The sequence below is a fragment of the Pseudophryne corroboree genome, chromosome 6 (assembly GCF_028390025.1).
Source record: "Pseudophryne corroboree isolate aPseCor3 chromosome 6, aPseCor3.hap2, whole genome shotgun sequence".
NCBI classification, from domain to species: domain Eukaryota; kingdom Metazoa; phylum Chordata; class Amphibia; order Anura; family Myobatrachidae; genus Pseudophryne; species Pseudophryne corroboree.
Window position 1 is genome coordinate 21,101,459 of NC_086449.1, and position 14,768 is coordinate 21,116,226.

Here is a 14,768-nt window from a genome sequence, read left to right on the forward strand (position 1 = left end):
GGAAGGCCACTGCTCTACCTACCTCTGTGTCGTCAAGTATACTATCCATCTAGATTCTATACCTGTGGTGCATTTTAGTTTTGCAGTTTGCTGACAGTGACCACCAGTATATATAGCAGTACGGTATGGAAGGCCACTGCTCTACCTACCTCTGTGTCGTCAAGTATACTATCCATCCATACCTGTGGTGCATTTCAGTTGTGCGCAGTATATATAGTAGTAGGCCATTGCTATTGATACTGGCATATAATTCCACACATTAAAAAGTGGAGAACAAAAATATGGAGGTTAAAATAGAGAAAGATCAAGATCCACTTCCACCTCGTGCTGAAGCTGCTGCCACTAGTCATGGTCGAGAGGATGAAATGCCATCAACGTCATCTGCCAAGGCCGATGCCCAATGTCATAGTAGAGATAATGTAAAATCCAAAAAACAAAAGTTCAGTAAATTTACCCAAAAATCAAAATTGACAGCGTCTGATGAGAAGTGTAAACTTGCCAATATGCCATTTACGACACGGAGTGGCGAGGAACGGCAGAGGCCCTGGCCTATGTTCATGGCTAGTGGTTCAGCTTCACATGAGGATGGAAGCACTCATCCTCTCGCTAGATAACTGCAGTACAACTTCTAGATGGGCCAGGTGTTTGTGTCGGCCACTTGGGTCGCTTAGCTTAGTCACACAGCTACCTCATTGCGCCTCTTTTTTTCTTTAGATCATGTGCTGTTTGGGGACAATTTTTTGAAGTGCCATCCTGTCTGACACTGCAGTGCTACTCCTAGATGGGCCAGGTGTTTGTGTCGGCCTCTAGACCTGAATGCAACAGCACTTTTGTGGGTATACTCTATGCTATGGGGGGACGACAGATTTTTTCATGCATGTGCAGTTGCAAACTCTCAGCTGCGTGAACACTGTCATTGCTAGCAGATTGCGCAGGACTCAGAATCAGACCCCAGAGTCTGGATATTACAAAACAGTCGATTTTAAAACACAAAGTAAACATGAGAAAGGTCTGGTAAATATGAGATCCGGTGAACTTAGACATTCATTAACTAAGTTGGCAACTAATATTAAAACATCAGATCCCCTTATATACTAAGTGCATGCATCACTGGGTTATAGGATGGTTTCTCAACATCAGAGGGATGTCCAAGTGCTCTAGACCTTGCGTGACCACCTTCCTGGTTCTCTTCCTGTTTCTGAATGGTAAGTTCTTGTCCTGTACTTTATATACCTCAGCCTGCATGTATGTTAGAGGAAGACTATGGTCGTTACTCCCTGTAAGGTGACGGAATCTTCTCACGGTTCTATTTTCAACCACTGGTTAAAGGTAAAAGCCTAATTATTACGTACAGTAGGTGTTGTAAAAACTTCTTCCCATGTTATTTATACACAAAACAAAAACTAGGCGCCTCTAAATGGGGCTGATTATCTGCAGCTGCTGCTCTTTCAGATTTCGGGCGGCTGCAACCCAGACCGAGATCTAAATGAGTAAATCTACATGGGAGAGATGAGCGCAAAAGGATGAAAATATAATATGTTTATTATCCCAGTAAACAATAAAATCTAAGTAACAATAGTCACATACAGATGTGTAACTTAAAATTTTAATTCATACATAAAACAGACATAAGAAAAAAGGGGGGATAGTGAATACTAATACCAGTCTGCACAGTCCCGCTCCTCAGAGCTATTGTATATTACTAGGTGAATCATAAGGCCCTACGGGCGCTCTTCACACCGTTGCAAGGGGCTACGCCCCCTTAACCCCTGCTTGCCTTTCTGGAATCCAATATTTGTATTATATGGAGTATTACCTGCATTCCTAGTTTTGTTAGTGGTAAATATTGCACGACAAAAGGGCGTCCGATGGTAAAGGGGGCGTAGCCCCTTGCGACGCGGAGTTTGCGGGGAAATGGGGGCTTTGGATGGGAGAGGGAGTATGAAGGCATTGCAGGTGGGGGAGGGGTGGGGGTGCTGCAGGTGGGGGAGGGGCAGGTGCGGAGCTGTCGCGGATCGGGGAGGGGTTCCAGAGGCACTGTGGGTGGGGAAGGGGCAGTGTATATATATATATATATATATATATATATAAAAGTTTGGACACACTTTCTAATTCAATTGAATATATATATATATTTATACACACACATACACACACACACACACACACACACACACATATAAATATATATATATATATACATACACACACACTGATGGGCCAGGTGTATGCAGCAGAGTGATATAGAGTTAGACTGTAGGTCTATATAATGGGTGTGTTACTACGAGGTGTCACACAGAGTGGTGCAGGATGGGGCAGATGTGCGCTCACCTTGCGTTGCTGTTTCTCCTAGGCTGGTTTGAGCAGCAGTTCCCGGTCCCCTTCATCATCCACCCACACATCACTCCATGCCACTGTCACTATAATAACCTTGAGCAGGAGAGAGAAACAAAGAGGGTATAAGGGAGGGAGAGAGGGGGAGTGAGGGAGAGACAGAGGGGAGAATGAGAGAGAGGGTATCAGGGAGGTAGAGAGGGGACAATGAGAGAGAGGAGAGAATGAGAGAGAGAGAGAGTATCAGGGAGAGAGAGAGGGGAGAATGAGAGAGAGGGTATCAGGGAGAGAGAGAGGGGAGAATGAGAGAGAGGGTATAAGGGAGGGAGACAGGGGGAGGGAGGGAGTGAGAGAGGGGAGAATGAGAGAGGGTACCAGGAATGGAGAGAGGTGGAGTGAGGGAGAGAGAGAGGGGAGAATGAGGGAGAGGGTATCAGGGATGGAGAGAGGGTAAGTGAGGGAGAGAGATGGGAGAACAAGAGAGGGTATCAGGGAGGGAAAGAGGGGAGAATGAGAGAGAGGGGAGAATGAGAGAGAGGGAAGAATGAGAGAAAGGGTATCAGGGAGGGAGAGAGGGGAGAATGAGAGGTTATAAGGAAGGGAGAGAGGGGGAGTGAGGGAGAGAGAGAGGGAAAAATTAGAGAGAGGGTATCAGGGAGGGTGAGAGGGTGAGTGAGGGAAAGAGAGAGGGGAGAATGAGAGGGTATCATGGAGGGAGTGAGGGGTAATGAGGGAGAGAGAGAGAGGGGAGAATGAGAGAGAGGATATTAGGGAGGGAGAGAAGGGTAGTGAGGGAGAGAGAGGGGGAGAATGAGAGGGAATCAGGGAGGGAGAAAGAGAGAGAGAGGGGGGAGAATGAGAGGGTATCAAAGATGAAGAGAGAGAGAGGGGAGAATGAGAGGGTATCAGGGAGGGAGAGAGAGAGGGGAGAATGAGACGGTATCATGGAGGGAAAGAGTGGGAGTGAGGGAGAGAGAGAGAGGGGGAGAATCAGAGAGAGGGTATCAGGAAGGGTGAGAGGGGGAGTGAGGGAGAGAGGGGAGGATGATCGGGTATTAGGGAGGTAGAGAGAGAGAGGAGAATAAGAGGGTATCAGGAAGGAAGAGAGAGAGGGTAAAATCAGAGAGAGGGTATCAGGGAGGGTGAGAGGAGAAGTGAGGGAGAGAGAGAGGGAGAGTGTAGAAAGAAAGAGAGGATATCAGGGATGGATAGGGGGCTTGTAAGGGAGAGAGAGAGGGAAGAATAAGAGAGAGGATATCAAGGATGGAGAGAGGTTAGTGAGAGAGAGAGAGAGAGAGAGAGAGAGAGAGAGGGGATAGAATGAGAGGCTATCAGGGAGGGAGAGAGAGAGGGGAGAATGAGAGGGTATCAGGAAGAGAGAGGGGAAATGAGAGAGAGAGAGAGAGAAAGAGAGAGGTAGAGTGTAGAAAGAGAGAGAGGATATCAGGGATGGATAGAGGGCTTGTGAGGGAGAGACAGACAGGGTAGAATAAGAGGCTATCAGGGAGGGAGATAGAGAGAGAGAAAGAGAGAGAGGGGAGAATAAGAGGGTATCAGGAATAGCGAGAGGGGTTTTGAGGGAGAGAGAGAGGGGAGAATGAGAGGGTATCAGGGAGGGAGAGAGGGGTAGTGAGGGAGAGAGAGAGAGGGGACAATGAGAGAGGGAATCATGGGGGAGAGGGGGGTAGTGAGGGAGAGAGAGGGGCGAATGAGAGGATATCAGGGAGGGAGGGGAGAATGAGAGGCTATCAGGGAGGGAGAGTGAGAGGGGTGAATAAGAGAGTATCAGGGAGGGAAGGAGAGAGGGGTATTGAGGGAGAGACAGAGGGGATAATGAGAGAGAGGATATCATGGAGGGAGAGAGGGGTAGTGAGGGAGAGAGAGGGGAGAATGAGAGGCTATCAGGGAGGGAGAAAGAGAGGGGAGAATTTGAGGGTATCAGGGAAGGAGAGAGGTGTAATGAGAGAGTGTAGAATGAGAGATAGGATATCAGGGAGGGATAGAGGGGTAGTGAGGGAGAGAGAGAGGGGGGGAAATGAGAGGCTATCAGGGAGAGAGAGAGAGAGAGAGAGAGAAGAAAATGAGAGGGTATCAGGGAGGAAGAGAGAGAGGGGAGAATGAGAGGGTATCAGGGAGGGAGAGAGAGAGGGGAGAATGAGACGGTATCATGGAGGGAGAGAGTGGGAGTGAGGGAGAGAGAGAGAGGACAATCAGAGAGAGGGTATCAGGGATGGAGAGAGGTTAGTGAAGGAGAGAGAGAGGGTAGAATGAGAGGTTATAAGAGAGGGATAGACAGAGAGGGGAGAATGAGAGGGTATCAGGAAGGGAGATAGGGGTATTGAGGGAAAGAGAGAGAGGGAAGAATGAGAGAGAGGGTATCAGGGAGGGAGAGAGGGTTAGTGAGGGAGAGAGAGAGGGGAGAATGAGAGGGTATCAGGGAGGGAGAGAGGGGTAGTGAGGGAGAGAGAGGGGAGAATGACAGGGTATCAGGGAGTGAGAGAGAGGGGGGAGAATGAGAGAGTATCAGGAAGGGAGAGATGGGGAGTGAGAGAGAGAGAGGGGAGAATGAGAGGGTATCAGGGAGGGAGAGGTTGTAATGAGGGAGAGAGAGAGGGGGGATGATAGAGAGGATATCAGGGAGGGAGAGGGGGGTATTGAGGAAGAGAGAGAGGGGAGAATATGAGAGAGGATATCAGGGAGGGAGAGAGTGGTAGTGAAGGAGAGAGAGAGGGGAGAAAGAGAGAGGGTATCATGGAGGGAGAGGGGGAGTGAGGGAGGGAGAGAGAGGGGAGAATGAGAGGGTATCAGGGAGAGAGAGAGAGAGAGGGGAGAATGAGAGGTTATCAGGGAGGGAGAATGAGAGAGTATCAGAGAGGGAGAAAGGGGTATTGAGGGAGAGAGAGAGGGGAGAATGAGAGAGAGGGTATAAGGAAGGGAGAGAAGGGTAGTGAGGGAGAGAGATTGAGAATGAGAGGCTATCAGGTCGGGAGGTAGAGAGGGGAGAATGAGAGGTTATCAGGGAGGGAGAGAGGAATAGTGAGGAAGAGATATGGGAGAATGAGAGGGTATCAGGGAGGGAGAGAGAGAGTGGAGAATGAGAGGGTAATAGGGAAGGAGAGAGGTGCAATGAGATACAGAGTGTAGAATAAGATAGAGGATATCAGGAAGGGATAGAGGGATAGTGAGGGAGAGAAAGAGAGGGCAGAATGAGAGAGAGGATATCAAGGATGGAGAGAGGGTAGTGAGGGAGATAGGGGAGAATTAGAGGCTATCAGGAAGGGAGAGAGGGGGAGTGAGGGAGAGAGAGAGTGAGGGGATAATTAGAGGCTATCAGTGAGGGAGAGAGAGAGGGGATAATGAGAGGGTATCAGGGAGGGAGAGAGGGGTAGTGAGGGAGAGGGGAGAATGAGAGGGTATAAGGAAGGGGGAGTGAGAGGGAGAGAGAGAGAGAGAGGAGGGAGAATGAGAGGGTATCAGGGAGGGAGAGAGGGGTAGTGAGGGAGAGAGAGAGGGGAGAATGAGAGAGAAGGTATCAGGGAGGCAGAGAGGGTTAGTGAGGGAAAGAGGGGAGAATGAGAGAGAGGGTATCAGGGAGGGTGAGAGGAGGAGTGAGGGAGAGAGAGAGGGAGAGGAGAATATGAGAGAGAGGATATCAGGGAGGGAGAGAGGGGTAGTGAAGGAGAGAGGGTATCAGGGAGGGAGAGTTGGAGTGAGGAAGAGAGAGGGGAGAATGAGAGGGTATCAGGAAGGGAGAGAGAAGGGATAATGAGAGGCTATCAGGGAGGGAGAGAGAGAGGGGAGACTGAGAGGGTAACAGGGAGGTAGAGAGGGGTAGTGAGGGAGAGAGAGGGGGAATGACAGGGTATCAGGAAGGGAGAAAGGGGAAGTGACGGAGAGAGAGAGGGGAAAATGAGAGAGAGGGTATCAGGGAGGGAGAGAAGGTTTTGAGGGAGGAAGAGGGGATAATGAGAGGTTATCAGTGAGGGAGAGAGAGAGGGGAGAATGAGAGAGAGGGTAACAGGGAGGGAGAGAGGGTATTGAGGGAGAGGGAGAGGGGATAATTACAGGCTATCAGGGAGTGAGAGAGAGAGAGAGAGAGAGAGAGAGGAGAATGAGAGAGAGGGTATCAGGGAGGGAGAGAGGAGGAGTGAGGGAGAGAGAGGGAGAGGAGAATATGAGAGAGAGGATATCAGGGAGGGAGAGAGTGGTAGTGAGAGAGAGATAGAGAGGGGAGAATGAGAGGCTATCAGGGAGGGAGAGAGAGAGAGAGAGAGAGAGAGAGAGGGGGGATTGAAAGGGTATCAGGGAGAGAGAGGGTATCAGGGGTAGTGAGGGAGAGAGAGGGGGAATGAGAGGGTTTCAGGTAGGGAGAAAGTGCTAGTGAGGAAGAGAGAGAGGGGAGAATGAGAGAGAGGGTATCAGGTAGGGAGAGAGGGTAGTGAGGGAGGGGGAGAATGAGAGGCTATAAGAGAGGGAGAAAGTGAGGGGAGAATGAGAGGTTATCAGGGATGGAGAGAGAGGTAGTGAGGGAGAGAGAGGGGAGAATGATAGGGTATCAGGGAGGGAGAGAGAGGGGAGAATGAGAGTGTATCAGGAAGGGAGAAAGGGGGAGTGAGGGAGAGAAAGAAAGGAGAATGAGAGGGTATCAGGGAGGAAGAGAGGGGTAATGAGGGAGAGAGAGAGGATGTCAGGGAGAGAGAGAGGGGTTGTGAGTGAGAGAGAGGGGTAGAATGAGAGAGAGGGTATCAGGGAGTTAGAGGGGGAGTAAGGGAGAAAGAGGGGAGAAAATAGAGGGTATCATGGAGGGAGAGAGAGTGGAGAATTGGAGGTAATCAGGGAGGGAGACAGAGAGGGGAGAATGAGAGTGTATCAGGGAGGGAGAGAGGGTAATGAGGGAGAGAGAGAGGGGACAATGAGAGAGAGTATCATGGGGGGAGAGGGGTGTAGTGAGGGAGAGAGAGGGGCGAATGAGAGGATATCAGGGAGGGAGGGAGGGGAGAATGAGAGGCTATCAGGGAGGGAGAGTGAGAAGGGTGACTAAGAGAGTATCAGGGAGGGAAGGAGAGAGGGGTATTGAGGGAGAGAGAGAGGGGATAATGAGAGAGAGGGTATCATGGAGGGAGAGAGGGGTAGTGAGGGAGAGAGAGGGGAGAATGAGAGGCTATCAGGGAGGGAGAGAGAGAGGGGAGAATTAGAGGGTATCAGGGAAGGAGAGAGATGTAATGAGAGAGTGTAGAATGAGAGATAGGATATCCGGGAGGCATAGAGGGGTAGTGAGGGAGAGAGAGAGGGGGGAAAATGAGAGGCTATCAGGGAGAGAGAGAGAGAGAGAGAGAGAGAAGAAAATGAGAGGGTATCAGGGAGGGAGAGAGAGAGGGGAGAATGAGATGGTATTATGGAGGGAGAGACTGGGAGTGAGGGAGAGAGTGAGAGAGAGAGAGAGAGAGAAAGAGAGAGAGAGAGAGGAGAATCAGAGACAGGGTATCAGGGATGGAGAGAGGTTAGTGAAGGAGAGAGAGAGGGTAGAATGAGAGGTTATAAGAGAGGGTGAGACAGAGAGGGGAGAATGAGAGGGTATCAGGAAGGGAGATAGGGGTATTGAGGGAAAGAGAGAGAGGGAAGAATGAGAGAGAGGGTATCAGGGAGGGAGAGAGGGTTAGTGAGGGAGAGAGAGAGAGGGGAGAATGAGAGTGTATCAGGAAAGGAGAGAGGGGTAGTGAGGGAGAGAGAGAGGAGAATGAGAGGGTATCAGGGAGTGAGAGAGAGGGGGAGAATGAGAGGGTATCATGAAGGGAGAGATGGGGAGTGAGAGAGAGAGGTGAGAATGAGAGGGTATCAGGGAGGGAGAGGTTGTAATGAGGGAGAGAGAGAGAGGGGGGATGATAGAGAGGATATTAGGGAGGGAGAGAGGGGTAGTGAGGGAGAGAGAGAGGGGAGAATATGAGAGAGGATATCAGGGAGGGAGAGAGTGGTAGTGAAGGAGAGAGAGAGGGGAGAAAGAGAGAGGGTATCATGGAGGGAGAGGGGGAGTGAGGGAGAGCGAGAGGGGAGAATGAGAGAGAGGGTATCAGGGAGGGAGAGAGGGGTAGTAAGGGAGAGAGATGGGAGAATGAGAGGGTATCAGGGAGGGAGAGAGAGAGTGGAGAATGAGAGGGTAACAGGGAAGGAGAAAGGTGCAATGAGATACAGAGTGTAGAATAAGATAGAGGATATCAGGAAGGGATAGAGGGGTAGTGAGGGAGAGAAAGAGAGGGCAGAATGAGAGAGAGGATATCAAGGATGGAGAGAGGGGTATCAGGGAGGGAGAGAGGGGTAGTGAGGGAGAGGGGAGAATGAGAGGGTATCAGGGAGGGAGAGAGAGAGAGGGGAGAATGAGAGGGTATCAGGAAGGGGGAGTGAGAGGGAGAGAGAGAAAGAGAGAGAGAGAGGAGGGAGAATGAGAAGATATCAGGGAGGGAGAGAGGGGTAGTGAGGGAGAGAGAGAGAGAGAGAGAGAGAGAGAGAGGGGGGAGAATGAGAGAGAAGGTATCAGGGAGGCAGAGAGGGGTAGTGAGGGAGAGAGGGGAGAATGAGAGAGAGGGTATCAGGGAGGGAGAGAGGAGGAGTGAGGTAGAGAGAGGGAGAGGAGAATATGAGAGAGGGGATATCAGGGAGGGAGAGAGGGGTAGTGAAGGAGAGAGGGTATCAGGAAGGGAGAGTGGGAGTGAGGAAGAGAGAGGAGAGAATGAGAGGGTATCAGGAAGGGAGAAAGAGGGGATAATGAGAGGCTATCAGCGAGGGAGAGAGAGAGGGGAGACTGAGATGGTATCAGGGAGGTAGAGAGGGGTAGTGAGGGAGAGAGAGGGGGAATGACAGGGTATCAGGAAGGGAGAAAGGGGTAGTGACCGAGAGAGAGGGGAAAATGAGAGAGAGGGTATCAGGGAGGGAGAGAGGGTAGTGAGGGAGGGAAAGGGGATAATGAGAGGCTATCAGTGAGGGAGAGAGAGAGGGGAGAATGAGAGGCTATCAGGAAGGGAGAGAGGGGTATTGAGGGAGAGAGATTTGGGAGAATGAGAGAGAGGGTAACAGGGAGGGAGAGAGGGGTATTGAGGGAGAGGGAGAGGGGATAATTAGAGGCTATCAGTGAGTGAGAGAGAGAGAGAGAGAGGAGAATGAGAGAGGGTATCAGGGAGGGAGAGAGGAGGAGTGAGGGAGAGAGGTAGAGGAGAATATGAGAAAGAGGATATCAGGGAGGGAGAGAGTGGTAGTGAAGGAGAAAGAGAGGGGATAATGAGAGAGGGTATCAGGGAGGGAGAGGGGGAGTGAGAGAGAGAGAGAGAGGGGAAAATGAGAGGCTATCAGGGAGGGAGAGAGAGAGGGGAGTTTGAGAGGGTATCAGGGAGGGAGAGTGGGGTAGTGAGGGAAAGAGAGGGGGAATGAGAGGGTTTCAGGTAGGGAGAAAGTGGTAGTGAGGGAGAGAGAGAGGATATCAGGGAGAGAGAGAGGGGTTGTGAGGGAGAGAGAGGGGTAGAATGAGTGAGAGGGTATCAGGGAGTTAGAGGGGGAGTGAGGGAGAAAGAGGGGAGAAAATAGAGGGTATCATGGAGGGAGAGAGAGTGGAGAATTGGAGGTTATCAGGGAGGGAGAGAGAGAGGGGAGAATTAGAGGGTATCAGGGAAGGAGAGAGGTGTAATGAGAGAGTGTAGAATGAGAGATAGGATATCAGGGAGGGATAGAGGGGTAGTGAGGGAGAGAGAGAGGGGGGAAATGAGAGGCTATCAGGGAGAGAGAGAGAGAGAGAGAGAGAGAGAGAGAGAGAAAGAGAAGAAAATGAGAGGGTATCAGTGGGGAAGAGAGAGAGGGGAGAATGAGAGGGTATCAGGGAGGGAGAGAGAGAGGGGAGAATGAGATGGTATCATGGAGGGAGAGACTGGGAGTGAGGGAGAGAGTGAGAGAGAGAGAGAGAGAGAGAGAGAGAGGGGAGAATCAGAGAGAGGGTATCAGGGATGGAGAGAGGTTAGTGAATGAGAGAGAGAGGGTAGAATGAGAGGTTATAAGAGAGGGAGAGACAGAGAGGGGAGAATGAGACGGTATCAGGAAGGGAGATAGGGGTATTGAGGGAAAGAGAGAGATGGAAGAATGAGAGAGAGGGTATCAGGGAGGGAGATAGGGTTAGTGAGGGAGAGAGAATGGAGAATGAGAGGGTATCATAGAGTGAGAGAGAGGGGAGAGAATGAGAGGGTATCAGGGAGGAAGAGGTTGTAATGAGGAAGAGAGAGGGGGGATGATAGAGAGGATATCAGGGAGGGAGAGAGGGGTAGTGAGGGAGAGAGAGAGGGGAGAATATGAGAGAGGATATCAGGGAGAGAGAGAGTGGTAGTGAAGGAGAGAGAGAGGGGAGAAAGAGAGAGGGTATCATGGAGGGAGAGGGGGAGTGAGGGAGAGCGAGAGGGGAGAATGAGAGGGTATCAGGGAAGGAGAGTGGGGTAGTGAGGGAGAGAGATGGGAGAATGAGAGGGTATCAGGGAGGGAGAGAGAGAGTGAAGAATTAGAGGGTAACAGGGAAGGAGAGAGGTGCAATGAGATACAGAGTGTAGAATAAGATAGAGGATATCAGGACGGGGTAGAGGGGTAGTGAGGGAGAGAAAGAGAGGGCACAATGAGAGAGAGGATATCAAGGATGGAGAGATGGGTAGTGATGGAGAGAGGGTAGAATGAGAGGCTTTCAGGGAGGGAGAGAGAGAGGGGAGAATTAGAAGCTATCAGGAAGGGAGAGAGGGGTATTGAGGAAGAGAGATATGGGAGAATGAGAGAGAGGGTATCAGGGAGGGAGAGAGGGATAGTGAGGGAGAGAGAGAGAGGGGATAATTAGAGAGAAGGTATCAGGGAGGCAGAGAGGGGTAGTGAGGGAGAGAGGGGAGAATGAGAGAGAGGGTATTAGGGAGGGAGAGAGGAGGAGTGAGGGAGAGAGAGAGGGAGAGGAGAATAAGATGAGAGAGGATATCAGGGAGGGAGAGAGTGGTAGTGAAGGAGAGAGAGAGGGGAGAAAGAGAGAGGGTATCATGGAGGGAGAGGGGGAGTGAGGGAAAGCAAGAGGGGAGAATGAGAGAGAGGTTATCAGGGAGGGAAAGAGGAGTAGTGAGGGAGAGAGATGGGAGAATGAGAGGGTATCAGGGAGGGAGAGAGAGAGTGGAGAATGAGAGGGTAACAGGGAAGGAGAGAGGTGCAATGAGATACAGAGTGTAGAATAAGATCGAGGATATCAGGAAGGGATAGAGGGGTAGTGAGGGAGAGAAAGAGAGGGCAGAATGAGAGAGAGGATATCAAGGATGGAGAGATGGGTAGTGAGGGAGAGAGGGTAGAATGAGAGGCTTTCAGGGAGGGAGAGAGAGAGGGGAGACTGAGATGGTATCAGGGAGGTAGAGAGGGGTAGTGAGGGAGAGAGAGGGGGAATGACAGGGTATCAGGAAGGGAGAAAGGGGTAGTGACCGAGAGAGAGGGGAAAATGAGAGAGAGGGTATCAGGGAGGGAGAAAGGGTAGTGAGGGAGGGAGAGGGGATAATGAGAGGCTATCAGTGAGGGATAGAGAGAGGGGAGAATGAGAGGCTATCAGGAAGGGAGAGAGGGGTATTGAGGGAGAGAGATATGGGAGAATGAGAGAGAGGGTAACAGGGAGGGAGAGAGGGGTATTGAGGGAGAGGGGATAATTAGAGGCTATCAGTGAGTGAGAGAGAGAGAGAGGAGAATGAGAGAGAGAGGGTATCAGGGAGGGAGAGAGGAGGAGTGAGGTAGAGGAGAATATGAGAAAGAGGATATCAGGGAGGGAGAGAGTGGTAGTGAAGGAGAAAGAGAGGGGATAATGAGAGAGGGTATCAGGGAGGGAGAGGGGGAGTGAGAGAGAGAGAGAGAGAGAGAGGGGAAAATGAGAGGCTATCAGGGAGGGAGAGAGAGAGGGGAGTTTGAGAGGGTATCAGGGAGGGAGAGTGGGGTAGTGAGGGAAAGAGAGGGGGAATGAGAGGGTTTCAGGTAGGGAGAAAGTGGTAGTGAGGGAGAGAGAGAGGATATCAGGGAGAGAGAGAGGGGTTGTGAGGGAGAGAGAGGGGTAGAATGAGTGAGAGGGTATCAGGGAGTTAGAGGGGGAGTGAGGGAGAAAGAGGGGAGAAAATAGAGGGTATCATGGAGGGAGAGAGAGTGGAGAATTGGAGGTTATCAGGGAGGGAGAGAGAGAGGGGAGAATTAGAGGGTATCAGGGAAGGAGAAAGGTGTAATGAGAGAGTGTAGAATGAGAGATAGGATATCAGGGAGGGATAGAGGGGTAGTGAGGGAGAGAGAGAGGGGGGGGAATGAGAGGCTATCAGGGAGAGAGAGAGAGAGAGAGAGAGAGAGAGAGAGAGAAAGAGAAGAAAATGAGAGGGTATCAGTGGGGAAGAGAGAGAGGGGAGAATGAGAGGGTATCAGGGAGGGAGAGAGAGAGGGGAGAATGAGATGGTATCATGGAGGGAGAGACTGGGAGTGAGGGAGAGAGTGAGAGAGAGAGAGAGAGAGGAGAATCAGAGAGAGGGTATCAGGGATGGAGAGAGGTTAGTGAAGGAGAGAGAGAGGGTAGAATGAGAGGTTATAAGAGAGGGAGAGACAGAGAGGGGAGAATGAGACGGTATCAGGAAGGGAGATAGGGATATTGAGGGAAAGAGAGAGATGGAAGAATGAGAGAGAGGGTATCAGGGAGGGAGATAGGGTTAGTGAGGGAGAGAGAGGGGAGAATGAGAGGGTATCATAGAGTGAGAGAGAGGGGAGAGAATGAGAGGGTATCAGGGAGGGAGAGGTTGTAATGAGGGAGAGAGGGGGGATGATAGAGAGGATATCAGGGAGGGAGAGAGGGGTAGTGAGGGAGAGAGAGAGGGGAGAATATGAAAGAGGATATCAGGGAGGGAGAGAGTGGTAGTGAAGGAGAGAGAGAGGGGAGAAAGAGAGAGGGTATCATGGAGGGAGAGGGGGAGTGAGGGAGAGCGAGAGGGGAGAATGAGAGGGTATCAGGGAAGGAGAGTGGGGTAGTGAGGGAGAGAGATGGGAGAATGAGAGGGTATCAGGGAGGGAGAGAGAGAGTGGAGAATGAGAGGGTAACAGGGAAGGAGAGAGGTGCAATGAGATACAGAGTGTAGAATAAGATAGAGGATATCAGGACGGGGTAGAGGGGTAGTGAGGGAGAGAAAGAGAGGGCACAATGAGAGAGAGGATATCAAGGATGGAGAGATGGGTAGTGATGGAGACAGGGTAGAATGAGAGGCTTTCAGGGAGGGAGAGAGAGAGGGGAGAATTAGAAGCTATCACGAAGGGAGAGAGGGGTATTGAAGAAGAGAGATATGGGAGAATGAGAGAGAGGGTATCAGGGAGGGAGAGATGGGTAGTGAGGGAGAGAGAGAGAGGGGATAATTAGAGAGAAGGTATCAGGGAGGCAGAGAGGGGTAGTGAGGGAGAGAGGGGAGAATGAGAGAGAGGGTATCAGGGAGGGAGAGAGGAGGAGTGAGGGAGAGAGAGAGGGAGAGGAGAATAAGATGAGAGAGGATATCAGGGAGGGAGAGAGTGGTAGTGAAGGAGAGAGAGAGGGGAGAAAGAGAGAGGGTATCATGGAGGGAGAGGGGGAGTGAGGGAGAGCTAGAGGGGAGAATGAGAGAGAGGTTATCAGGGAGGGAAAGAGGAGTAGTGAGGGAGAGAGATGGGAGAATGAGAGGGTATCAGGGAGGGAGAGAGAGAGTGGAGAATGAGAGGGTAACAGGGAAGGAGAGAGGTGCAATGAGATACAGAGTGTAGAATAAGATAGAGGATATCAGGGAGGGAGATAGGGTTAGTGAGGGAGAGAGAGGGGAGAATGAGAGGGTATCATAGAGTGAGAGAGAGGGGAGAGAATGAGAGGGTATCAGGGAGGGAGAGGTTGTAATGAGGGAGAGAGGGGGGATGATAGAGAGGATATCAGGGAGGGAGAGAGGGGTAGTGAGGGAGAGAGAGAGGGGAGAATATGAAAGAGGATATCAGGGAGGGAGAGAGTGGTAGTGAAGGAGAGAGAGAGGGGAGAAAGAGAGAGGGTATCATGGAGGGAGAGGGGGAGTGAGGGAGAGCGAGAGGGGAGAATGAGAGGGTATCAGGGAAGGAGAGTGGGGTAGTGAGGGAGAGAGATGGGAGAATGAGAGGGTATCAGGGAGGGAGAGAGAGAGTGGAGAATGAGAGGGTAACAGGGAAGGAGAGAGGTGCAATGAGATACAGAGTGTAGAATAAGATAGAGGATATCAGGACGGGGTAGAGGGGTAGTGAGGGAGAGAAAGAGAGGGCACAATGAGAGAGAGGATATCAAGGATGGAGAGATGGGTAGTGATGGAGACAGGGTAGAATGAGAGGCTTTCAGGGAGGGAGAGAGAGAGGGGAGAATTAGAAGCTATCACGAAGGGAGAGAGGGGTATTGA

At 51.2% G+C, this 14,768-nt stretch overlaps 1 protein-coding gene across 1 annotated transcript in view; it reads left to right on the plus strand.

Moving 5' to 3' along the window:
- Positions 1-1,098: 1,098 nt before the first annotated feature.
- LOC134935903 (uncharacterized) overlaps positions 1,099-14,768 on the plus strand; it is a 37,530-nt gene continuing 23,860 nt past the window's right edge. The window contains exon 1 of the mRNA XM_063930755.1: positions 1,099-1,205. Within this exon, the coding sequence (XP_063786825.1) occupies positions 1,103-1,205 (103 nt within the window). The 5' untranslated portion in view covers positions 1,099-1,102. The remainder of the gene's footprint in view (positions 1,206-14,768) is intronic.